Raw genomic sequence first — 26,699 nt, 5'->3', positions numbered from 1 at the left:
TTTTTCAAAATTAATTTTTATTGAGTTTTCCATATTTATCATAATCACATTTTGTTACATACAACAATAACCTTAAACATTGCTCAAATGAGCACAGACTTCCTTCCCTCCCTCCTACTGACTTCCGAACATCTTTACTAAATTCTTAGCATCTCTATAACCCCCTTTTTACTTTCTGACTTCCTATTAACATTTCATCTCATTATATGTAAATCAGGTCCTTATGTTCACATTACAAAACATTTCAGTATACAACATTCATTCTCAACACATCCGACCCTCTCCTCTGATGTGTACCCTCTCCCCTTCTTAAGGCAACAAGACCTTTAATTAATTAATACATTACATTATATTATATTACATTACATTAATGTAAGGCAGCTCCAAAGGAAGGAAACTCCAGTGCTTTTTGCAGCGAAGCTATGGCAGCATCAGAAGCAAGCACACAGCTTGGGATTGATGACACCCTAGTGGGAATACAGCTGGGTACACTTGGAGGGGCGGGGGGAAGAAGAATGAAGCAGAAACTTCAGTTTTAAAAGGCACAGAGAGAAAATTGCAGAGAGAAACTCAGATTTCAAAAACGTCCGGGCTCACACCGCTTCCAAGCATTGCATTGCCGGCCTTTACACACTCAGCCAGCTGAGGCCCTGCAGACAAACAAGCAGTTAGCTAGGATTAATCAGTGCCACTCACCTCACTGCAGCCTGTGCACAAGTAGCTTTCAAACAGGCCTGTTCATTTCTCTCCATTCTATGCCCTCCCCATGATGGAAAAATGGGGACATATCCACCTCCGAGCTGGAGATGAAGAGTGTGTGCCATACTAATGGTACCACTGCCTTCTGCATTAGCATTTGTTTGGTGAAAATCTCTATGGCGGGAGCTAGGGAGTAGCAAGCTATGCTGCCCAGACTGGAGCTCTAGTGGTGGGGCAAGATTTTTTCTTTTTAGTGTGGATGCTAAATCCACAAGAAAGAGGATCGGGCTGGACCCAAGTAGGGATCAAATAAAAGTTTAAATGAAGCATTGGTTGGACTGGGAAACAGAAGTGCTGTCTCATCTTCAAGCTTCAGCCTCTCCATCATTCTTCCTCACACCATCCTAAGCCCGCCCGCATCCAGCTGCCCACAACTCACCTGTGGTTGCATGGAGCCAGCTGAGAGCTTTTGCTTCCAGTAACTCCCACTCATCCTTCTGCTCCATGGCATTGATGTGGAGCCATAGGATGGCCAGCACTGTCACCCATGCATTCAGGGCCACCTGGTAGCGAGAATCAGGAGTCAAAAGAGAAACATTGGACCCTGGTCACTCACTGGTCCTGCACATGCATGGCAATGCTTAAGCAAAATAAAACCATGGTTGAGTGTGACATGTTGGAACTATGGTTACAATTTAGCGACAACCCAGGTTATGAAGCCATGGTTTGAAGCAGGTTTGAAAACCATCGTTTACCTTACTGCTCATTCAAACATCATTTCTATGGAGGAAGCCATAGTTAAGGCAGTTTCTCCAACCTTTCTGCTTATAAGATGAGAAATAAGCCTCTCCTGCATCTCATTCTACATGGGTGGCCATTTATATCCACGGACTGTTGGCTATTTGCAGTATGGTAGCGCTGCAGAGAGCTTGCTGGGGAGACCATGAATTAAAAAGGGACTCAAAAAGTACTTAAACAAGGTTTTAATTACAAAAACAAAATCTCCATTTACACTAAATACATCAACAACAAACCAGACCCAACCACCAACCCATCCCCCAGGGTAATGGGAGAGCTAGGTGCTGCTCCTTATATACTACACCCAATTGCTGACACAGCTTAATCAATACAACTCAGCAGCACCTGCTATGTTTCACCGCTGCAAAGCTGGGTCTCGTTATCTTGCTCTGGCCCCTTAAAGACATACACATTGGGTGGAACAATGATGAACCTTTACATTTAAAGAAACCATTCAACAGTCAGATTGCTGTTGCCACTCTGCTCCCAGTAGATGCCACTGGTTCTGCCACAAAACCTACCTGGGCAGGTGATTTGCTTGAGATCTCAGCCTCACTCAGGCCTAGGATGCTGGCCAGGTCAGAATCAAGTGGCCAGGAGCCATCAGCATTCTGCAGAGATACCAGGTTCAAGAAAGGAGATTCCTCTTTCTTGGGGGTGGGCTCAACGTCCTCTGCAAAAGAGCCATTAAAAATATGATCAACTTTAAGGCAGCTAGTTTCAAAGTGAGTCAGCTGAATGCAATCTCCCTTGAACAGCTGACACTGAGGAATAAAGGACAAGGGAGCTCGATTGTACTCGATACCCTGTTTGAAAGTTTTGTGAAACTCTCTGGCTGGAAGCAGAATGCTGGACCTTTCATCTGACACAGAAGTGTTACTAAGGGCTTGCATGCTTGCTGGAACAAGTACAGTTGCAGTATACTATGTTCTCATTATGTCCAATTTCTATCAAAAGATGGGAGGAGGTATTCTGTACCAGCTGAAGCTTCTCAGCTCCTGTACAAAAGGCAGCCCCACAGTGTGTAGAGAAGGCTTCAATCTCAAGGTTGCTGAGAAAAGCATGGATGGTACTTCCTTCATTGCACTGGCAGGACAAGTGCATTCCTTTCCATCAGTATACATAGGACAATAAATAGCTGAGCCAATGGGCATATTGTTTCTGAGAGCTCATCCACACCTTGTTCTTCTTGCTGCTTTCCTCTGGGAAAACCCATGGTTTAGTACTGAATCAGAACAAATGGAAACTGAGTTTTCCATGGATTGCTGTTTGTTCCGATTTACCACTAGAGAGTGGGTTTTATGGGGAAAAGTGGCAGAACTGTTGCCTTTGTAGGAAGCACAGGACAAGCAGAAAACTGCCCAGACTCATGTTTTCTGGGCACGGGGCAAGCAGGAGTGTGGATGAACACTGACTCTCCCTCCTAACTGGACACCTTATCACCACCTGGCAGAGAAGCCCTCGTCCTGCGTTTAAGGAAATTCATCAACATCGAGACTTCCGATGTGTTGCCACATATCCGGATTTTCCCAACTTTCAAGCGATTCCCATCCAGACACTGCTTTAGATGGCTGAATCCGGGCAATGTTCAGGAAATTCCAGACGTATGGCAACCCTAACATAGCTTGTCTATTACAGGGGTGGCCAACTCCCGAGGGACTGCAATCTACTTTCAGAATTAAAACCTGACAGTGATCTGGTCAAAGTTGATCTGGTCAAAATGAGACAGCCCATTTTATTGGGCTTTTTTTTTGGGGGGGGGGGGCTTTTAAGGGATTAGTTGCTCTCCAAAACAACGCTATGAAAGCACTTTTCCATTACAGATATCAGGAGAAAATCCAGGCAGGGGAGAGGATGCGGGGCTGGGTGCTCTTAGGCAAAAGCAAAGGGAAATAAGCCCGCGATCAACTGTCATCGACTGCAACCTCCCGGGGATCGACCTGCTGGACATCCCTGGTCATTAGTTTGACAGATGTTTCCAGTTTCCACTGCTTCCAGTATCTGCACTGCATCCATTCCGTGAGGACTGACCGCAAAGAGACTCCGAACATAAGGTGTCTTCAAGCTCATTTATGCAAACAGCAGAGCAAAGGATGGGAGGACTTGGCATACTACACATCATATACATAGGTGCTGCTGCTCCTGCTCGTCTGCTGCTCATGCCAACTGAATGCATCACAGCAGGTCCACCAGGTGCTGAAAAGGGCAATAGATCTAGCAGGAAAAGAAAAGACATAGCTCATGTGATTTTTTGGTTGCTACCTTCCAGGATATAGCATGTTTATTTGTATCCTCCCAGTCTTCCAACAAGCTCAGGGTTGTCTAGACCTTGACAGCAACTGCAATGAAAGCCCACCTCTCTTACAATAAGTGTGCGGTGGGGACGCTGGAAAAAGTTCCAAAAGAATAGTTCAGACTTCACAACAAAAGATTTGTTATCTATCTACTCCTATCTTTACACTGGCCTAGGAGCACACTCCTCCATCTCTTGAACATCTATATCTTACTATCTGCATTAAAATGTAAGGCTGTCACCATGCAGTCCCCATTAGAGGATTCGCAGTGCCTCATCACAATCCTGGATTTGCATGGAGTCAGGGTGGGGTAGGGGTGCAAAGGAGAAGACAGGATAAGCAACACCAGTGGCTATTGCACAGGGGCGAGAAGGCATGAATACTAACAGGGGGAAAGTGGTTCTAAATAACAGAGGTTTAAGTAAAGCAGGGATGGAGAATAACTGAAAGGAAAAATGTTATTAATTATTGGGGGCACAAAATTTATTTTAAACAAAATTGTTATTTCAAACAATGGCAGAGGTTTGAGTAGCATGAAGAGGAGTAAGCTGCAGTTTAAAACAAGGTTTGAGTACAGTGAGAAGGGGCAGAAGGGAGAAGGGAAAAGCTCTGTTCTGTATAGCACCCATCTGTTATTTCTTCTTGTTAAAACTTAAAAAAATAAAACCCTCAGTGCTCCTCCATCCCCGCTTTACTCAAACATCTAAGGGAGGTATGAAGGGTGGTGGCCTTTTCAATGGTGGCCCCCCTCATTTATTGAATGCTCTCCCCAGGGAGGCATAACTATCACTAGCTGTTTGTAGGTGCCAGAGAAAAACATTCTTATTCATTGAGGCCAACAGATCTTAATTTTAGCGAGGTGTGTGGTAGAGTTGGGTGTGAATTTTCAGCTGTATTGTTCTTGTTTTTAAAGTTGCTTTGAGTTTCATGTTTGAAGAAAAACAGCTGATAAATAATGATAATAACGATGATAATTTTATGTGCAAAATGCTAAACAACTGATGATTTGAAAGGGAACTGATTTGAAACTGATCACAGTACAGTGGTATCTCGGGTTAAGAACTTAATTCGTTCTGGAGGTATATTCTTAACCTGAAACTGTTCTTAACCTGAGGTGCCACTTTAGCTAATGGGGCCTCCCGCTGCCGCCCTGCGATTTCTGTTCTCATCCTGAAGTACCTCTTAACCCGAGGTACTATTTCTAGGTTAGCAGAGTCTGTAACCTGAAGCGTCTGTAACCCGAGGTACCACTGTATTTGAAATGAGCTCCCTGAAAGCACAATCAAATCAGCTCCTGGTCATCTGGACAGGTTCTGCTAGATGGCACTAAATAGATGTGATGGCATTCAACCAAACTCTCCCTTAGTGACCAGGGCTCTCCCACAATACATCTCCTTGAACTTACACGGATGGGGAACGTCTCGGCGGGTGAGAGGCCCTTGAAGTGGCGTGCCCAGCTCTGTGTTAATTCCCACATAGGCGGTCTGTGAACACACCACCCCTGAACTCAGGCTCGTCTCCAGAGCCAGGCGTTGTTTTTGCTTTTCCTTCTCCCCGACCCCCTCCAGTTCCTGCAGGAGGGCCTGAGCTGCCAGACGGTGAACAGGGAGCCTGCAGAGAGGGAAAACAGGGAGCATGGAGAGAAATGCTGGGACCATTTGGCATGCTGTAAACCCCTTAATATATTCTATAATCCAGATTTGCCAACGGACAGGGAAGACTGGATTTGGATGGCCAACTCGCTTGTGAATCAGAGGAGAGCATTCCACAAACTGGGGGCCATGAAAGAAAAGGTCTGTTCTCGTGTTGCCACCTTCTGGATCTCTCATGAAGGAGGCACATAAAAAAGGGTGTCAGAAGATAATCTCAGAGTCCAGGCCGGTTCATATGGAAAGCGGAGGTCCTTGAGGTATTTAAAGCTTTATAGGTCAAAATCAGCACTTTGAATTGGGCCTGGGAAGTAAATTGGTAGCCAGTGCAGTAAGACCAGAATCGGTGTTGTAGTAGTAGTAGTAGTAGTAGTAGTAGTAATAATAATAATAATAATAATAATAATAATAATAATAATTATTATTATTATTATTATTATTATTATTATTATTATTATTATTTGTACCCCGCCCATCTGGCTGGGTTTCCCCAGCCACTCTGGGCGGCTTCCATAGAAACCAAAAATACACTAAAATATTACACATTAAAAACTTCCCTGAGATGTCTTCTGAATGTCAGGTAGTTGTTTATCGCTTTGACATCTGTTGGGAGGGCGTTCCACAGGGCGGGCACCACTACCGAGAAGGCCCCTGTAGCTTTGCTTCTCGCAATGAGGGAACCGCCAGAAGGCCCTCGGCGCTGGACCTCAGCGTCCGGGCAGAACGATGGGGGTAGAGATGCTCCTTTAGGTATACTGGGCCGAGGCCGTTTAGGGCTTTAAAGGTCAACACCAGCACTTTGAATTGTGCTCAGAAACGTACTGGGAGCCAATGTAGGTCTTTCAAGACCGGTGTTATGTGGTCTCGGCGGCCGCCCCGTCACCAGTCTAGCTGCCACATTCTGGATTAGTTGTAGTTTCCGAGTCACCTTCAAAGGTAGCCCCACATAGAGCGTATTGCAGTAGTCCAAGCGGGAGATAACTAGAGCATGCACCACTCTGGCGAGACAGTCTGCGGGCAGGTAGGGTCTCAGCCTGCGTACCAGGTGGAATTGGTAGACAGCTGCCCTGGATACAGAATTGACCTGTGCCTCCATGGACAGCTGTGAGTCCAAAATGACTCCCAGGCTGCGCACCTGGTCCTTCAGGGGCACAGTTACCCCATTCAGGACCAGTGAGTCCTCCACACCAGCCCGCCCCCTGTCCCCCCAAAACAGTACTTCTGTCTTGTCAGGATTCAACTTCAATCTATTAGCCGCCATCCATCCTCCAACCGCCTCCAGACACTCACACAGGACCTTCACCGCCTTCACTGGTTCTGATTTGAAAGAGAGGTAGAGCTGGGTATCATATTGGAACATATTGATGGACACCCAGTCCAAAACCCCTGATGATCTCTCCCAGCGGCTTCATATAGATGTTAAAAAGCATGGGGGAGAGGACGGAACCCTGAGGCACCCCACAAGTGAGGACCCAGGGGTCTGAACACTCATCCCCCACCACCACTTTCTGAACACGGCCCAGGAGGAAGGAGCAAAACCACTGTATAACAGTGCCCCCAGCTCCCAGCCCCTCTAGACGGTCCAGAAGGATGTTATGGTCGATTGTATCAAAGGCCGCTGAGAGATCCAGCAGAACTAGGAAACAACTCTCACCTTTGTCCCTAGCACGCCGGAGATCATCAACCAGTGCGACCAAGGCAGTTTCAGTCCCATGATGAGGCCTGAATCCCGACTGGAAGGGATCCAAATGGTCCGCATCCTCCAGGCGTGCCTGGAGTTGTTCAGCAACCACACGCTCAATCACCTTGCCCAAGAATGGAAGATTTGAGACTGGGCGATAGTTGGCCATACTGGCCGGGTCTAAAGATGGTTTTTTAAGAACCGGTTTAATGACCGCCTCTTTCAGCGGATCTGGGAATGTTCCCTCACGGAGGGAAGCATTCACCACCCCACAGAGCCCATGGCGCAGCCCTTCCCGGCTTGCTTTTATTAGCCAGGATGGGCAAGGATCAAGGAGACAGGTGGTTGGTTTCACGCGTCCAAGCAGCCTGTCCACATCCTCGGGGGTAACGGATTGAAATTGATTCCATGCAACTTGACCAGACAGGGCTCTAGCACTCTCCCGCCCTGGCCCTGCTCCCACGGTGGTGTCTAGCTCCTTCCGAATATGAGTGATTTTATCTGCAAAAAACTTTGCAAAATCGTTGCGGGAGATCTTGGGGTCTTTACAAGGCCCTGGTGGTAAAGGTGGTTCCGTTAAATTGCGGACCACCTGAAAGAGTCTCCTGCTGCTATTTTCTGCAGATGCAATAGAGGTGGTGAAGAAAGTCTTCTTCGCCGTCGCTATCGCCACTTGGTAGGCTCGACGTTGAGCTCTAACCTGTGTCCGGTCAGATTCGGAGTGAGTTTTCTGCCACCGACACTCTAGCCGTCTCAACGATTGTTTCATCGCCCTCAGCTCCGAAGAAAACCACAGGGCTGTCCGGGCTCCATGCAATCAGAGAGGGCGCTTCGGAGCCAGACAGTCGATAGCCCTGGTTAACTCCGCATTCCAGCGGGCCACCAGGGAATCAGCTGAAAGGCCATCAACATGGGATAAAGCATCCCCTACCACTCTCTGGAAACCATTTGGATCCATTAAGTGGCGGGGGCGGACCATCCGAATTGGTCCCACCTCCCTGCAGAGGGGAAGGGTCGCGGAGAAGTCCAGTTGTACCAGGAAGTGATCTGACCATGGCACTTCTTTTGTTTCACTATTACTTAGTGTCAGATCACCCATGTCACTAGAGGTGAACACCAGGTCTAAGGCATGTCCATGAGTTGGGCCAAACTTATTCAGGGACAGCCCCATGGAGGCCATGCTTTCCACGAAGTCCCGAGCGGCCCCTTGTAAGGTCGTGTCGGCATGGATGTTAAAATCCCCTAGGACAACCAAACTAGGTGTATCCAGGAGAACATCCGCCACGACCTGAAGCAGCTCGGACAGGGAATCCTTGGTGCAGCGGGGAGGTCGGTACACCAAAAGGAATCCTGTACTGCCCCTATTGCCCAACTTCCAGAACATGCACTCAGAAAACTGGATCTTCCCAGTTGGACGCCTGATGCAAGCTAATGACTTCCTAAAAATCACTGCAACCCCCCCTCCCCGCCCACATGACCTGGGTTGCTGTGCGTAAGAGAAACCTGGTGGGCAAGCAGCGGTAAGGACAGGCCCATCTGCTTCCTCCAACCAGGTCTCTGTCACACATGCCAGGTCAAATCCTCCATCCACAATCAGGTCGTGGATGGCAGTGGTTTTATTCATAATTGACCTGGCATTACACAGCAACACCTTCAGGTCATGTGGGTTTCCCCTGTTGATTCCAGTATCCATCCGGTCAAGGCCAGACCCGGAGGCAGGGATAGTTCTCAAACAACGACTAAACCTGCCTCCTCGGTAATGACATGGTCTGGTCTTAGCGTACCTCCTCCTCCTGCCCATGATCACTGAGATCGGATGTCCCAGTGCTTCCCCCCCCTGTGGAACTTGTCCCAGCCATCGTGTGGTCAAACCGTCTTGCCATGGTGAATTCTGCACTAGCTGATTTTTAAAACTGTGTCTGTTTTAAAGTAAGGCTGTGAAATTTTCTTGGTTTTCTTGTTTTATCTTTTGTAAACTGCTTGGAGGATTGCTGTTGTTTTTGTTTTTTACAATCAAGTAGTGTATAAATTAAATTAAGCAAGCAAACAAATAGTAAGATGAGAGCTTTCCAAGTCAGCCTGTAATTACACAAAGCACATCGTGTTTGTCAAAAGCTATGGAGTGGAGGGCAGAGGCAATATAATAGGAGAAGTCTTACCTGTCACTCTCCTGAGCCTGGAGTGAGAACTTCATTGTTTCTTTGAAAGTCTGGTCTTGGAACTGGTACTGAAGAACAACAGTCCCTTCATTGGAGCCTGAAGACTGGAGCAGAAGAAAAGAAAGCATCAGAACTGGGAAAGGGCAAGAAGCCTTCGGAACAATACCTTCTGACATTAAAAACCACAAATAAAGTCAAGTTTTGGTATTCAGGATAGGAGAGAAGCATTATTCAGTAGTTAAGGTCCTGGTGGTCATTGCTTACCTGATGCTGCCCACGGATCTGGGCATAAATGAGGCAGCGCTGCCCCTGGAAGATGACCTGTGGGCCGGACCCCACAAGCTCAGCCTTCAGACCAGGAGGCAAGTCCCAGCTCAGAGAGATCCTGGTCACGGCTGGCTGCAGGGCCTTCTTCAAAGACTGCAGGGCCTATGGGAAAGCAAGAATTTTGCAATGACATTAAGAGAATATCAAAGTTCTTGTTCAACTATCGCTTAAAAATAAGTTTCTATGTGAGATTGTTTTGAAACTGTGTGAACAGTGCTTGCAAAGGAGTCAGGAGAGGGGCTGGTGAAGATGCCATCTTGGTTTCTCCAAAAGCCACTGAACATAGAATAGAAACCCACCGGACAGACTCTGAGCAATGCAATGACCCTGCCACATAGGGGACGCTAAAAAAGAATGGAATTGATAAGGAGACAAGAGATGCTATGAGAAACCAATTTCTTTATTCCAGCAGAAACTATGGCATTGAGATAGTGTGATGGACAGGAATTGGGTCTACTTGTGACCCAACGACCAGTATCAGTTGGGGAGTAGATCAGCCAATTGGGAGAGAGAAAGAATGGAATTTAAGTCTGAAACTGACAGTTACTGTCAGGACTGTCAGAAATTGCTCAGGCAGGGATTGCCTAAGGGTTAGATAGGGACCTGGGTTTAGAGATTAGGGTCTTTCTGTCTGGGTGGGCAGAAGGGGTTTCTGGCTCTCTGAGCAGGCTCACCATAGGGCTTATCTGTTAGAGAAAACAGATTGCTTTCAGTAGCTTTCAGTTATGCTTAAGATATTGAACCTTCTCTGCCCACAGACAATCTATGTGATGGGCAGGGTATAAATAACAAAATTATTATTGTTGTTATTATGGATAGGGGAAAACAATGGCCATTCTAGAAATGATTGGTGTTGTGTATTGAGTCAAAGGATTTTATATCTGTATTATTATTGTCTGTATTTGCATTAGGGTAAAGTAACTGCCTTTTGGTTCCAGAGGGTACAGCTACTATTGGTTCATTTAAGCTGCTGCATTTGGATCCTCTGTCTTATTGGTTCCCTCCAAAAGGCAGGACTGTGATTGCCAGATATTGTTCCCTCCAAAATGTATCCTTTCTTGCTAGTTCCCTGTCCCTATAAATGTAGCTTTCCTCTCCCCAGTCTTTAGTCTTGTTGCTTTAATAAAGTGTTACTAGAGAACTGTCTCCAGCATGTTATATCAAGAGAGCTGAAATCACAAACCCCACGACACAACAACTACTCTGTCCAGTGACAGATTGAAAGTGTTAAGGCAGTTATTAACCATCTTTGAAACAAAGTATTGTACCTTGCAAAGGAAACCACTAAGCTACAACAACCCCTTTGCATAGAAACCACTAGGCCCTTCTACACTCGCCATTTTGTGGGTAGATTCAACAGCATACTGGCAGGTTCAGGTTGCACAATTGTGGTTGATTTGTGTAACAAACTCACTTCCTCCCTAAATGATTGGATTTCTTGCAATAAGGAAAACAACAGGAAAATGCACTGGAAAGCGTGAAGTAGCAATGGCTTGATGCAATGGTCATCCAACCTCCCCGTTAACAAAACAGAAGGAAGGTTCAACCAAAAAGGAATCTGGAGGCAACCTATGTTGCTTTTTCACAATGTTTTTTCTAAATGTCCCATAAAGAAACTCCAGCTGTAACTCTAGCTGGGCACTCCTAGCTGTGTAAGGTTTCAACATGCAGTCTAGGAGGAGAGTAGAAGGCTGAGCAAATGATCAGTCCAAGGGTACAGCCCTTATGACAACGCCTTATGAATCTGGGCTTCATGGATGCTTTGCAGAAGTAAGAAAATGTGCTATTTTGGTGAGGAGGGAGCTGGGATTCCATGCTCTGATGGCAGGGAGGGATCTAGCAGTGTCCCTGCCTGGTAAGGACAGGCAGAAGAGGAATGTGGAGCTCCTGAGCCTCACCTTGGCCTGCATGCGCTCCTTGCCTGCGATGAATTCAGCACTGCCTCCAGCCGCACGGGCAATTCCTTTGATGAGGGCTGTGGAGGCCCCTTCGCCAATGCCAAAGGAGAAGCACCTGTCAGAGAAAGAGGAGGTGAACCTAGGCCAGGTGCAGAGAGCTGCGAAAAGCTGGTTTCCCTCTCCCTTGCCTTACCTGTGGGAGGTGCTGTGACGTCGAACTTCAGCAATGACCTCATCTGTATTAAACACCTCTCCATCCGTGAACACAAAGAGCTAGAGAGAGAGAGAGGGAGGGAGGACAGAGAGGTATCAGAAGCTATCCTATTCCCCTTTTGAAGTCCATTTTCAGGGCTGGATTCAAATCCTACATGTAAACAGGGAAAACCAGCCTCACTAACAGCGACCCCCTCCATAGTGCAGCTGACCCCAGTAGCGCACACCATCTGTGCCAATCAACTGCTTGCAATGAAACAATCAGGGGCTCCTGGTAGCTTCTATGTAGCTACATCTTATATGATGTCAGATATGGGGCAGTTGGGCATGATATTGGGAGTGAAATGGCCTTGGGAGCCAAATTATGGCAATGCTGGGTGGAATGAGATGCACCGGTTGAGGGTTCCTTCACCCCTGCCATAAAGGAAACTTCTGAGATCAGGCAAAAGAAATCTCATTTCAGTAACTCTATTCCCAGGCCAGCCCTGAATACAGGAGAACAATGCCAATAACTACAGGACTCAATACCTGGCGAGGATACCCTTCTCGGCATGGCTGGCTGTAAATGGCCTGCAGTGGCTGCAGAATCTCTGTACCCCCCAGATCGGCTTGCAGCTCCTTCACCTGTTGGAGGGACTTGGACATGGTCTCCTGGGTGTATTCTACACTCTGCCTGTAGAGAGTTTCAGAGAGTCAAGGAGGCAAAGGACCTATTTTCCTCCCAAGCTCAGCCAGTTCCCCACCAGGCTTTTTTTTTAACCTCCCACAACACTCCACGTTTCCACCATAATTGCTCCCCTAAAACTCACCCACTCAGATGCATGCCCTTCCTCTCATCAGTCAGTACTCAGACTGTGCTATGCCTCATCCAAGTTAGAGAAAAGCTATGTTTACTCTGCAGCTAGCACGGAGGAAGAGAAACAGCAGGACTTGGAAGGCACACATGGGGAAGAGGAAGATTTGAGGTAGCCAGAGAGGAGGACAGAATTTCGAGGGGTCCAGGATGTACTGCTTTGCAGATGAAGTTTAGAAGGCAGCTTGCGAAAACATCCCTTCTGGTTGGGAGAATTTTTTTTTCAATTCCTTGGTTAAATCTTTTGGGGTGCACATGTGCACACACATTGACATCAAAGGTCAAGTAATGTATCTAACACCCTGTTTTATTCTTTACCAGTGACCAAACATATAAACAGGTGGAGAAGTCGGAAAGTAAAAGGTCTGTGACAGTACACTCACGGGTAGAAGGAGTCATAGGTGGATCCAAAGCCATAGATGTTGAAGTAACATCCCAGAGGGAGACTCTTCAGCAGGAGAATCAGGGTCTCCTAAAATAAGGTAAAAGATGAAGCTACGTGGATATCCCAACCCACCCTTTGCAAAGGGCTGGACTAGATGACCCTCAGGGTCCCTGCCAACTCTCCAATTCTATTTTTTTATATAATCTTTATTTATAGTTTTCAGTTATGTGAGTGTTTCTACAACTCATGAATTCCAAAACTTTAAACATTAAATCCCAGGAGACCCTGTCAAATGCCAACTTTATAATTCTATGATTACAGGCCTTCCCACAAGGATCCTCCCACCTGCAGGCTTCCATTACCCTGCCTTCTCCAAAGCACAGCACCGTCCCTCCCTAGGCATCCAAACACGTGGGTACCTTGGCGCTCTGAATGCGCATAGGTGAATCAGGTGAATCAGAGCTATACTCGGTGTTGCACTCCATGCTGCCAGAGCGATCCAGCAGGAAGAGGAATTCTCCAGTTGCCTTCTGGCTTGGCTTTGGGGCAGGGACGCTGGGGTACAGAGTAAGCAGGAGAGCCGGGTCCCCCATCAGCGAGGCTGTGTTTCATTGGAAAACAGTAGATCCAATAGGTATTTGGCAATATCCCCTCTTTCTTTCTTTTTTTATATAATTTTTATTTGCATTTTTAATAAAGAAACAAAAAAACACACATCCTACATCCCCTTCCCTCCACCCACCAATTATACAACTTTCATATCAATCACAACATACACCTAAATACAGTGGTATCTCGCAAGACGAATGCCTCGCAAGACAAAAAACATGCAAGATGAAAGAGTTTTCTGTTTTTTGAATCGTTCCGCAATACGAATTTCCCCATGGGCTTGCTTTGCAAGACGAAACGTCTTGCGAGTTCGTTTCCTTTTTCTTAAAGCTGCTAAGCCGTTAATAGCCGCTAAGCTGTTAATAGCCGCTAAGCCGCTAATAGCCATGCTTCGCAAGACGAAAAAACCGCAAGACGAAGAGACTCGCGGAACGGATTAATTTTGTCTTGCGAGGCACCACTGTACCTAATGACTCTCTCTTCTACCCTTTTCCTGGTTTATTTACTTTTCTACTAAATCATGTATTATTCCAAATTTTTAATGTTCAAATTTCTTTCTCTGTTAATTTCTATTAGCTCCTATTCTGCTGGATTTACTCAAAACCTACTAGGTTATTTACTTGTTTATACTGTTTCTTAAAATATTCAATAAACATTTTCCAATCCTCCTTATTTATCATCCTTTTATCCTATCCTGTCCGTTATACCTGCAAATTCAGCATATTCAAGCAGTTTAATCTGCCACTCTTCCCTAGTGGGTACCGTACTTGTTCTCCACCTTTGTGACAATAAGATTCTAGCCGCAGTGGTGGCATATTGTAATAAATTCTTTTGTTTTTTAGGGACTTCTGTTGTTACAATTCCCAAGAGGAACGTCTCAGGCTTTTTAGGGAAGGTTTTTTTTAATACCTTATTTAATTAATTGTAAATTACTTCCCAGAATTCCCTGATTACTTTACAGGACAACCACATGTGGAAAAAAGATCCCTCTACTTTATTGCATTTCCAACATTTGCCTTTTTCTTTTTAAAACATTTTTGCTAGTTTGGCAGGTGTTAAGTACCATCTATGGGGCCTTTTTGTCGTATTTTCTTTTAATGCTTAACACGCCATACGGTTCATATTTACTGTCCATAAATTCTCCCATAGAACATAATTAATATTATGACTCACATGCAGTCCTTTCACCTCTCAGCACCCTTTTGAGTTTCTGCCCCCACGTCCTCTGTTGCCTTAGGCTTTGCTCACCTGGGGCAGCCCCAGGCTTCCCAGCCTCTAGGAGGGCGCTGGGCTTGTGAACATCCTCGTAATATATCAGCAGCTCCACATCTCTGTCAAATTGGTGCCCTTCAGCCAAGGAGACCTTTGGGGTGGCAAAAAGAAGCAGAGCTTGAATGCTGGGCAGAGTTTAAACCACTCCCCTCTAAAGAGCTCCCACATATATTTATGTGTGCAACACATTTTAAAATATTGTTAGCGTTTGAGATCTTTAATTCTAAAATAGTGTGTCATGAGAGATCACTGAGGTTACAATAATCTATTAAAGAACAGATGGTGGAATAAGTATTGGGTAGAGACAGCTGCCTGCTTTTACTCAAGCATGGAAAGCTCTTGTTTCCTTTACTTTCAAATCTTCTTCTCAATGTTGGTTTCAAAGGGACCATTCAGTAACTCCCACTACAGACACAGAGTAAAAAAAACCTTTCCCATCCTAAGGGGAATTCTGGGACTTCTTGTTTTTGGTGAGTTTGGCTCTTCAGGTTGACAGTGAAGGCCAGAACCTAGGCTAAAGAGGAAGACCAACTTGTGAGGAAGTGGGGAATACAGAAGGATATATTCCTTCAAGTTTGGGGGACAACATGGGAGTAGCAGACCAGGCAAAAGTGGCCAAGGCAGCCATTGTGAACTTCTCTTTGTACATTGGGAACCAAAGCTAGAGATCTCACAATATATATATGCACGTATGTGTGCACAAAGATGTATCCATCACAAACTTAAGTAAGATTAGGTTTGTAAAGTAGAACTAGAAAAAAGTAGTATCTTAAGAATGAAACACCAAAGATGCAATGTTAATAAGAACTCAAAGATTAAGGGGTGACGAGTATTGGGGGAGGGAAGTCACATGGGTGTATTATTTGTTTTCTTTGTATCATTATTTTGTGTGTTGCATTTTTGATTGATCAGTGTACTGTATATCTTTGGAATTACACACACACACACACACACACACACACACACACACACACAGATGTACCCATCACAGTTCAAGGGCATAGTTCATCCAGGCAAAAGCACACAAAATGGTCACCAAACTGCAGTTCCCAGTCCACTTTCAAAGCTTGAAACATGGGTTGCAGGGGAAGATGCCTGCAGCTTGTGTTCTTAAGCCACAGGAATGCACTCAAGGATCAGGCCTTCTCTCCTCCTTCTATTTGCACTGTAAGGCTTGTGTTCCATCCTGTGGTTACACTACAGTGAAGTTTGCTTATGCATATAGCAAGTTAACGCTTGCATCCACTGAGGTTATCACCCCATGACACAGTAAGTGTGGGTGGGGATTTCTGCTTAAAGACAAGTGGCCAGACTTACTGAGCTAGCCTTGTCACATGACAATGAAAGAAAGGGCTACAACCCACCATAGCTTGGCCCACCTCATCCAGATCTCCTCATCCTGCCCTGAACAGCACCATACTATGTTATGTATTTTCATGTTTTTATTCATTAAAATTCTATCCTACCCTTTCCCCCAAAAGGAGCTGAGGGCATGAAATGAAGCAACAATGCAATATTAGAAAAATAAAGAACACTTAAAAGCATAAACAGCATCTAAAAACAGTTATATATCCCCGTAGCAAGCAACCCTAAATGTTAATCGCAAGGAAGACGTGATGCACCTCACCAGAGAGGAAATTCCATAAATGGGGAACTGCCACCCAAAACACTTTGTCATGGGTCAGGGCCAACCAGGGAGTACTCAGTGATGACACCACCAACAGGGCCGACAGCAGTGTCTGAGGTAGTCCATATTGGGCAAGATGCTCTTTTAGGTACATGGGTCCTAAGCTGTGAAGAACTTTGTATGCCAATACTGACACTTTGAATTAGGCTTGGGGGCTCACTGGCAGTCAGTGACTCACACATTATTATTAAAAGGTGCACTTATAGTACATATATTCAGATTATAGGTTCATCATGAGCTCATTCAGGATTCAAGGCCGCACCAGACATGGCATTATACACATTGTTTAAAAATCAAACCAGCCATGCAAGGCCAAAGAAAGAGCCAGTGGTGTTGAAGGAAAGCCATATTCAGACAAACAGAAACAATACTGTTTCCTGCCAAATGGTGGTCTCCGTTAGAATTGCCCCCTGCCCACAGCTCCCACCTCACAAACTGCAAGGATGGGGAGCGAGATTCCAAACAGGGCTTGTAGTGGTGTGGCAAGGCCACCTGAAGAAGGTATAACAGGTATACCATTGTGCCTCATATGCTACCATGTCCCTTAATAATGCTTAATGTGAATGCTAAGAGTGCCCAAATGCTAATAATCAATTGCTGTGTCTCTCTCTTGCTGCTGTGCCTGCAGAAAGCAGAAAGCTGCGTTTGCAATCTGTAAAGAACATTCCTCGTGCTCATGCGATGGTCACCATGACCTGACAAAGCAGGATGTCCGAAGTTGGATACTTTCCATTTTACGCAGATGACTGATAACAAAAGGGGGGATTTTGGCTTTGCCTGCCAAAAGGGAATTTTTTAGCTCGCTTGCTGATAATAAGGTAGAAGCAATTAGTAACATCCTGAGTACATATATGGAAAAAGCAGAATGATCTTTAAATGGATCTTTAAAAGCAGTGATCTTTAAATGGACACAGAAGGATTTAGGAAGGGTTGTGTCCAAGCTCATTGGTTTGATTTTGAATATGAATATGTAATGCTTTATGAATTTATGAATATGTAGTGCTTAATGCTGTTTGGAAAAAGGTATATAAACCCAAAGCCCCAGAGCTCCACACCCAGTCTTTGGAAACCATTCCGCTGGGTCTTACTGCTGCCAGCAATAAAACTTTACTTTCTTTTTCTCCATTGCTGTGTCTGTGGTTTTTGAGCACACCTTGAAGGTATCAGGTATTCATTTAACCCTTCGCAACAGTGGTTGCAAGAGTCAAACGCTCCCTTTCACAAGCCATGGCCCCAATCCACCTTACCCTTCCCTTCCCTTCTTTTCGTTTACAAAAGAAAACCTGTCGTGTGAGGCTACGTATGTACAATGGCACATCTACGTCAGCCATTAGACCTAACCACAGATTTCGTGTACAGTTTCCAGTGGAGAATGAAAGGAAACAAATATACCCCTTTCAGAAGCTGTTCCATTCACTATCGTACCTGGGCAATCGTACGGTCTTCTGCCCTGTAGCGCAAGGGCTCAAGGGTGCATTTGGACTCCACACGGTTGATGCCATAAGGCGACTCCAGCGTAGCACTGAGGCCGAGGGTGTAAGGAAGCTGCCCCTTGGGCACTCGTGGTATGCTCTTGGTGACATTGGCCCCTCCTGAACCTGCAGACGAGAGAATGAGAGTGTCATGGGTTATGGAACACAGTGGGCAAGCCCTCATGAGGAAAATGTTGCAAAAACAACATTAGCTACCATTACATGATATGGTGCTATAGCACACAAGGGAGGAAGAATTAGGCTGCTGGAAGTGTCACCATGAAGTGGGAACACAGCTGGGATAAGAGTGACACTACACTTTGGCTTAGTCTACATATGCAGCAGAATGAAGATTCAGAATCCTGAGAGTGTACTGTACAACTTCAGGCAGCAAATCTGAATGTTCTTCCTCTATTTATTTATTTATTCATCCATTCTAATTCTTAAGAGGCTTGTACATGAAAGAGAAAGGTTGACACATGAAGCCCAGCTGGGGATGAAGTACAAATTTTACTATATGGTCAAAGACCTGGTAAAACAACTTAAAACACCGAAACCATGCAGCTTCTAAAACACAGAGTTAAAATATATGGTGACCTCTATAAACCAAGACACAAGTAATTGTAACAAAACACATTCATGGGTCTTTACAGCAGGAAAGAGGAATCTAGCACACTTCTGTTATTATTTTGTTTGTGTCAGCCAATAAGAAGGTCAAACCCAATTCAAAGGTCTTTCCTCGGTAATTTGGTAGGATGGGAGTAAAAAATAACTCATCTCATCCTTATATAAGTTGCATACAAAGGAGCATATTAGTATTCCTAATGTTCCAAATCCACAGAGCTTAGGTATAACAAAACAGCATTGCAAGAGGCTTGTATGTGGGGCTAGTTAGTGTGTTTGGGGGTGCAGGAGCTTACCCTGAGGTGCATAGCGGGGGTTGAGGACAGCGGGCAGGACAAAGCGGATGGCCCCGTCGGGCTCCGGAGCCAAGGCCTGGACATAGGAGAGCTTCAGCGTGGCCTCCCCATCCGGAGGGAGGTTACCTAGGCTGCAGGTGAAAATGTCACTGGTGTTTTCTTCTCTTCCAAGCAGGAACGCCTGCCGGCCTTCACTCAAGGCATCTTCATATTCCTGCTCTGCCTGCATTGGGTGGTGAAGAGAAGAAAAGAACATCAGGAGTGAAGAAGGCAAGGACACAGGCAGGTGTGGTCCCAAGAAAGGATTCCCATTTAAAAACAGCTGTCGACCAATTGGTTACCTACCAGCGAAGCTTCCATGCTTTTGTAACTTTACCTTGTGAAAGTAAATTATAAGCACTGTAGAAGCTACACTGTAACTTTAGAATTCATACATTAGGTTAAAATTACACCAAGCTGCAGCAGAAGAGGCCAGGAAGCCACGCTCCCCACTACAGCAACTGGGTGTTGTTAGGCACTCTTTCTTTAAAGCACAACATGTCAGGTTCTTGACACAAAATCTGCTTGTAGGCACAGAGTCCTACAAGAGCCTCCGCCTCCCTTCTGAAACTGGCCACCCAATGCCAAAGGCCCTGATTCTCCTCAGACCTTCCATACCTGTTTCTTCTCTCGGATCTGGGCCTCAATCCGCGTCCCACCAATCAGGCCCTCGAAGGCATATACGGCGGCTTCATCATCCAGAGGGAAGACAAACACAACCTCCACTGGAGACTTCTCCTCATTGTGGTAGCGAAGCTCAGACACTACGTCAGCCACAAAGCCACGGACCACCACATCCACAGAGATGCTCTTCAAGGGCACTGGGGCAAGGAGAGAACAAGGAAGGCTCAATGTATGGCCCTGTGTATACTTTGGAGAAACCCTCTCCAGTCATCTTGGCTCCCACTGCCAGGCCAGCCAGTTATTTAGGATACCTGAACCTACATCATCACATACCCTAAACTAGAAAGCTGTATATTGGCAATTTAGACTTCTTACTGCTTTGCACCTGCTTAGCTGAATAACCAAATGCAGGTAACTTACCAGGTTCCTCAGACTTTGTGACAAGGCCACAGATAATCATGACTGATGACGATGATGATCTTTGTGAAAGAATTGGTTTCCCAACAATTCAGCGCAACTGTAGAAAACAAAGAATTTTTGGCTAAAGCGACGGAGAGGTCAAATGAGCGAAGCTGACCCTCTATCAGAAAATTGCTGGGTGTAATTAGGAAAAACGGATTAATAAGCAATGAAGATATGATAGAATACAGGTTGCCAAGGTTAAAGAGCGGGTGGGAGTTGAGTATTTATCCCGAGGAACTAAAGACGGAAAGAGTTCAAGTGAGCGAAGTGGACCCTCTTATTATTTCAATATGGCCATTTTTATACTGTACCAGCAGAAAATACCTGGCATTGCTCAAAAATTGTATGGGAACTTAAAACATTATAATGCTGTTGGATGAAAGAGAATGCTGTATACAATTCTGGGGAAAAATGGCAAAAATGTTTAGCCTTTAGTGGTACACAAATAAGCAAAGGCTTTCGTTGTGAATTCATTACTTGGGAATAAGAACTCTTGTTGGTTCTTGCAAACACTATCTCATCATCTGTCCTAACACTAATCTTGTTTCTCAATACTCTGGTCATTCCTTATGTAGCCAAAATGGGACCCCCTGTGCTCAAAAGGGAGGTGTCAACAGACGCAAGGGAAGCTCAAGGTTTGCAGAAGTTCAAAACACCAGTACAGAACCTACGACACACACGGAAGTGAAACCAACCTCCAACAGCACTCTTATCTCTTCCTTCCTGAGTGCTGTTGGAGGTTGGTTTCACTTCAGTACAGACTTCCTTTCTCATGCTCTCTTAGACACTCACATGGTGTATACAATCATAGTACCACTCGCTGGAGCAGCTCGGATAGATAAAAATCCTAACAGCTTCCAGGCCATGTGGCCAGCATGACTAAGCCACTTCTGGCAAATCACAGCAGTGCACGGAAACGCCGGAGCAGTACCTATTTATCTACTTGCACTTTGACATGCTTTTGAACTGCTAGGTTGGCAGGAGCTGGGACCGAGCAACAGAAGCTCACCTCACTGCGGAGATTCGAACCGCCAACCTTCTGATCGGCAAGCCCTAGGCTCAGTGGTTTAGACACAGCACCACCCACGTTCTCATTTACCTCTCTTTAAACACAGGACTGTGAGTCTAGGGAAGGTTAAAGGACCTCAAGGGGTTCCAGTGAAATTCTGTGTTTATTGAGATTTCTTGCCTGCTCCCTGGAGGGGCCAATTGTTTCCCCTAGTAGCATTAGCACTGGATTACAGCGAGTGTTGGGAAATGCCTTCCAATTTCCACTGCACAAGGAAGGGTAGGGCTTGGGGTCAGTTACGGAACAGTGCAAATCACTACTCCAAATAACTACTCCATAATGCAAAACCACAGGCACGCCTCATGAATACTGAGTCACTCTTGACATCAATATGACAGAATTAACTGTTCCATAGAAGAGCTGGTCAAAAGTGTTTGGGTTCCTGGGTGGAGCTGCAACAAACACTCCCCACCCTTAGTCAAGATGTGCTATTGCCCAGGCAAGGTACTGTGGCACCCAAAGGAGAAAACCGCATAAGCAGAAATAGGTGCAGCTGCAGTCTCTCCCTGGCCATTTTTTTAAAAAACTAACAACTTGCTGTCTTTCTATGGCACACAAATCCAGCTGCCTGAGGTGCCTGCCTCACTCTGCGTAATGGTAGGGCCACTCTGCAACCCCCCCCCCACCCACTGAGGGCACAGGTGTCTAACCCTAGTTGTACCACAGGAAAAACATCCACAAGCCCAGGAGAGGAAGAAGAGGCCATGAAGAGCTTCTGAAGTCTCACCCGACTACATCACAGTCCCAAAACATCTCTTCAGAACAGCAGCAGCAGCAACAAAGAATGCACCTCTGAGCACATGCAGAGTGCCCGTTGGTGCAACCAGCTTTCTCAGGCTCCGGAATTAGGATGCAGAGTTTTAGGATGAGATTACCAGGCTTCTAGGCAGAGTTGTCCACACACGCTACATTTAGAAAATAAAACGGGAGGAGAGAGGAGACCTACCAACCACCTTGGTACCTCCCTAGGAAGGGAGGTTCCTAGTGGCAGAACGAAATCGCTGGCTGTAATAAGGCAAAATGGCCCAAGAAGCAATAAAGATATGATAGAATATTGATCGCCAGGGTTAAAGAGCGGGTGAGTGGCGAGTGTTTATTCAGAGGGAACAAAGATGCTGGAAGTTGGGAAGCAAAAGGGGATTTGAGTCCCAAACAGATCCAGACGCAAATACTTAAGGTAATGGGGATCCAGATAATCTAGTCGGGGCTGCATTTTTGTTTACAGGAAAGAGAGAGCGAGAGAGCGATGCTATGAGGATGCGGTAGAGACGAGCCCATTCAGAAATCAAACGCAGTAAATCATTTTCTTACCTCAAAGCGCTAGCAGACCTCGATGGACGTCCTTCCTCTTCGACTTGCTCTGCAAACAGCGGAGCTAAACCGAAAGTAAACCTTTCTGCGCTGAATGCAGAGGGACTTCCCGTTACTCCCGCCCCCAGCCAGGGAGTGTCCACAAATTCCTTACTAGATACTGGTGAGGATTTTTCCATTCCATCTTTAGGCCATTAATCTTAAAGTCATGGTGTCCTCTTGTTTTTGTTGTAAACAAAAACTGCTACCTTTCCCTTATGGGGTACACATTGTAGGTTCTCCATCGGTAGGAGAGAATAACAGAGGCCAACCAGAGAATATCGAGACGCAAAGCAGCTAGTAAGCCTGATCTTTATTAAAGCTGTTGCAACAGGGTGCTCCCCCCACACGCAGGAGAGAGGAGGAGGACTTGCTATATTAGAACGTGGATTAAAGATGGTGTCGCTAGAGGAAGCATCGATTTGAGCTCTGTGTCAGTTGTGTGGTTTTTATTAGGTTTTACTAGTTTTATCTGCCAACAAAGGTCCGTATAGTAAAAGCCATGGTTTTCCCAGTAGTGATGTATGGAAGTGAGAGCTGGACCATAAAGAAGGCTGATCGCCGAAGAATTGATGCTTTTGAATTATGGTGCTGGAGGAGACTCTTGAGAGTCCCATGGACTGCAAGAAGATCAAACCTCTCCATTCTGAAGGAAATCAGCCCTGAGTGCTCACTGGAAGGACAGATCGTGAAGCTGAGGCTCCAATACTTTGGCCACCTCATGAGAAGAGAGGACTCCCTGGAAAAGACCCTGATGTTGGGAAAGATGGAGGGCACAAGGAGAAGGGGACGACAGAGAATGAGATGGTTGGATGGTGTTCTTGAAGCTACTAGCATGAGTTTGATCAAACTGCGGGAGGCAGTGGAGGACAGGAGTGCCTGGCGTGCTCTGGTCCATGGGGTCACGAAGAGTCGGACACGACTAAACGACTAAACAACAACAACAGTTTTATCAGCTTTTTATTAGCTTTTATCAGTTCTAGTATTTTATCGCTCGGTATCTTTTTCTTAATTATTATAATCACAAGTTTAAACTAAAAGTTTTAGAGAAAGCCCTGGAAAGTCTCGGAGAAAGCCTTAATTAGCTCCAGCTCGACTCAGTCTACCAACTACTTATCAGCAGGAGAGGAGATTGAACGCCCTAATCATGGAAGGACACTAGTAGTTGCTGCATCTCCGTGAAAATGTCTAGGAAAAAGAAGTGACCAGCTTCATATTCACAAGGGAGCCCACAGCAGAAGTGCAAGCAGAGCAAACTGGATGATTTCGTAAGAGCCCAGAATCCAGAACCTACCACATCAAACAGAGTTCATTCCCAGGTAGGTGGGGACGCTTAATGGGTGGAGACCACCCAGGGGAGAACGCTGAGATGAGCACCCATGAACCATCTCATGAACTACTATCCGAGAGGGCACCACTCTATGTGGAAATACTCGCGGACCACTGCCTGCTGACTGCAAGAACAGTGGAGGAAATTAACACCAAACTAGAAAAGGTAACATCACTCCTGGCTGAGTTGGTGCTTTTGGCGGCCAGAAATAGCACCCTCAGTACTAAAGAGACTGACCATAGCGTTGCCCTCCAAGACCACTGTGCACAAGGGTGTAACCGGTCTGGATCCGACAACCGAGAGACTACTAATAGCAAAAGTAACAAAAGTGAAAATAGGGACTGGATCCTACAAAACACCCAAGTAGCTCTCGATATACAGTATGTCCTTTCAACGGTATGCTGCCTTACTGGAAATCAATCGCTAGTGTGAAGAGAAACCTTAAGCTTTTACTAAATATCCAGTGCGACAATCTGATTGCGATAAACCTGCTTTGCATGGACTTCCAACACACCAGACTCATGCTGACCTTTTCCGACTCGACAACTCCTAAAAAGCTCCTGAAATATAGGGCCCTCTTACAGGACTATAATATTGAGTTGAGGCGAGTTTTTAAAAACACAGAACGAAAACAACTACTGCCAAATTTGCCGTATTGCCGTACTGGCGCTAGGGAATCAATGCCCTCTTTGTCGGAGGGCACTTGGCATAGTCCTGTGGTTCATTCGGCAGGGCCGTTAAGGATGGATATGTGTGATGCACCCAGCCGTAACCCTCCCTTGGAGAGGAAAACTCCAGAGCAAAAAGGCTAGTTACATAAAGAACGCCAGCCCAATCTAGATAAGTCAAAGACAGGATACTCCAGTAGCCCCTTGTTTGATCTTGAAGTTCACCATCCATTACCCCGGCTGGAACCCAATCAGCCATCGCCAAGTGACGCTCCTCCCAAGGGAAATGCGACACACAGACAAACAGAGACAGATCTAATTGTCTTTGATGAAGACCCCCCCCCAATTGCCTTAGCAAATGACACCAGGGTCCACGGATTAATAACCAACACCCCAAGGGTAGTGGACGAAATACATCAGGAACCGTCCAGGGCTTCAAGTGATAGCCAACCTTCTGACATGCACCTAGATTGACTTTATGCCATGGCTGGGAACCTGGTGCAAAATTCCTCTCTGCAGTTGTTATTGTGGAATGTGGCAGGGTGGTTTTCTAAGTCCTTATATAGACTTTTGAATTGCCTGCCCTGGAGTCCAAGAGTCAAGACCACCCCCAGAACCATCATATATACATCACAGAAGGGGTGTAGCCCAAGACCACCCCCCAATACATCAGAGAAGGGGAGGACTACAACAGAAATCTGAGTGCGTTGTTTTTATCCTGTCTGCCAGGTTACCTGATTGGATTACCTGGGCATCCTGGCCACTCTTTTGTTATGATAACTGTACTCAGTTATTGACTCCAGGTATCAGGTCACAGGCTCACCCTATTCATATCTTAACTGTGCCCTTGAGACAGGATTTGTGAGCAAAGAGACAAGGGAGAGGCTCCCCATTTCCTTTGACCTTGCAGAGAAATATTTGAGGTCAATTTGGAAGAGACAAATGGTTTCAGGACTTTGCCTGTGGGTCTCAGACATGTGGTCTATACATTTATGTATGTGCTTGCTTGGTACATTTATGAACATCTATTTTATATTTATAAGACCTTAAAATTCTTATAACATTTTCATAAACACTGTTGGAACACTTGATGACCCCACTGGCCATCTATTTTATGTGATTCCCAGGAAACCAAATTTAATATGGGTCTAGCAGAGAAATACTCAGCTAGTGTTTTCCCAGTCCTACCATTCTTAAGATTATCATTTGAGCCTGTATGCAGTGTTGGTGGCCAAGCTATTTTGATTGCTGGGCAAGGCTAACTACTTTTTAAAAGATGTGACTATAATATTTAAAATAAAGTGCCATATATATATATGCACACAATCTCCAATCAACTCTATAATCCATTATATATATATATATATATATATATATATATATATATATATTCAAAATTGAACCAAGTGACATCCAATAATTCTCTTAAAAGCAGTTTTATTTCTTGTTCCAGCAGAATACAGCAAGCAATCAGAGAAGGCAATCAGAGGCTGAACCCTGATCCCCAATTACACAGATAGAAACCTGTTATGGTCTACCTGTCAGCCTGCCCGCAAGGCATACATTTCCTGTTTTGCACTTGTTTTTAAAGGTCATGGTTAAAGACACTTTCAGTTTTTTCCTTTACTCTGTTTGTGATTTGTACCATCTCTGTCATGATGCTGAAATGCAAACTTAAGAGAGGAACAATGAGAATACATGATCAAGTATTCCAAAAGGACTGGAGTAAATTTATATAATATATATATGATATATATGAAATTTACATGATATGAAAGATTATTGTATGCAATTAACATCGTTTCCTGCTTGGCAGGGGGTTGGACTCGATGCCCCTTGTGGTCTCTTCCAACTCTATGATTCTATGATCACTAGCAGGGGTGTCTGAAGACTTGTAATGAGACATTTTCTACCTTTCTATATTTATTTAAATGTTGAGCTATTTTGTAATGAGTAATTAGAATTGGAAAACGTACAAAATGCAATGATACAAAGGTTAATTTTGAAAGTCATGAGACAGGAGGGAAGAAAGTCGATAGAGTCTAAAGAGCCAGGGAGGTAAAGTGGATAATAATGATGTGAATGTATATGGAAAATAAAAATTATATAAAATCATAGAAAATACATGTCAGCCATCTTCACAAACTTTTCTTCTTAGGCTTGCTGCTCTGAAGGCAAAACAGTCCACATTTTTCAAAGGTGTAGGGGGACCTGTCCCCTAAAAAATAATTAATGGGATGC

At 45.2% G+C, this 26,699-nt stretch overlaps 1 protein-coding gene across 2 annotated transcripts; it reads right to left on the bottom strand.

The window, feature by feature from the left end:
- On the bottom strand, window positions 1-22,555 carry LOC309517024 (von Willebrand factor A domain-containing protein 5A-like). 2 transcript variants are annotated; one of them, XM_082196022.1, is made up of 18 exons: window positions 22,422-22,555; window positions 20,000-20,096; window positions 19,574-19,776; window positions 18,917-19,139; window positions 17,950-18,122; window positions 14,739-14,928; window positions 13,376-13,557; window positions 12,955-13,043; window positions 12,247-12,391; window positions 11,699-11,778; window positions 11,506-11,620; window positions 9,545-9,709; window positions 9,281-9,384; window positions 5,197-5,402; window positions 3,529-3,711; window positions 2,019-2,170; window positions 1,139-1,262; window positions 1-650 (listed from the first exon to the last, which is right to left on the bottom strand). In XM_082196022.1, exons 2-18 carry the CDS (start codon window positions 20,037-20,039, stop codon window positions 571-573), a joined length of 2,454 nt encoding a protein of 817 aa, XP_082052148.1. In that variant the 5' UTR covers window positions 20,040-20,096; window positions 22,422-22,555; the 3' UTR covers window positions 1-570. The 2 variants fall into 2 exon arrangements, with proteins under 2 accessions (XP_082052148.1, XP_082052149.1); XM_082196023.1 differs by having other exon boundaries at window positions 14,814-14,928.
- Between the last annotated feature and the right edge of the window lie 4,144 nt (window positions 22,556-26,699).

This window comes from Podarcis vaucheri, assembly GCF_965113315.1.
Source record: "Podarcis vaucheri genome assembly, chromosome: 13".
NCBI lineage: Eukaryota > Metazoa > Chordata > Lepidosauria > Squamata > Lacertidae > Podarcis > Podarcis vaucheri.
Note: the sequence above shows the minus strand (reverse complement) of the source record. Positions and strands in the feature narration are given on the sequence as shown.

What these genes read in the sequence shown, in the direction of transcription:
- LOC309517024 (XM_082196022.1), bottom strand. Translation starts at nt 20,039, where the DNA reads ATGATTATCTGTGGCCTTGTCACAAAGTCTGAGGAACCTG. An exon ending in AAGACCGTACGATTGCCCAG is followed by an intron (nt 14,929 to 17,949) that starts GTACGATAGTGA and finishes GCCACCCCAAAG; the next exon opens with GTCTCCTTGGCTGAAGGGCA. An exon ending in ATGTTCGGAGTCTCTTTGCG is followed by an intron (nt 2,171 to 3,528) that starts GTCAGTCCTCAC and finishes GCTCTTTTGCAG; the next exon opens with AGGACGTTGAGCCCACCCCC.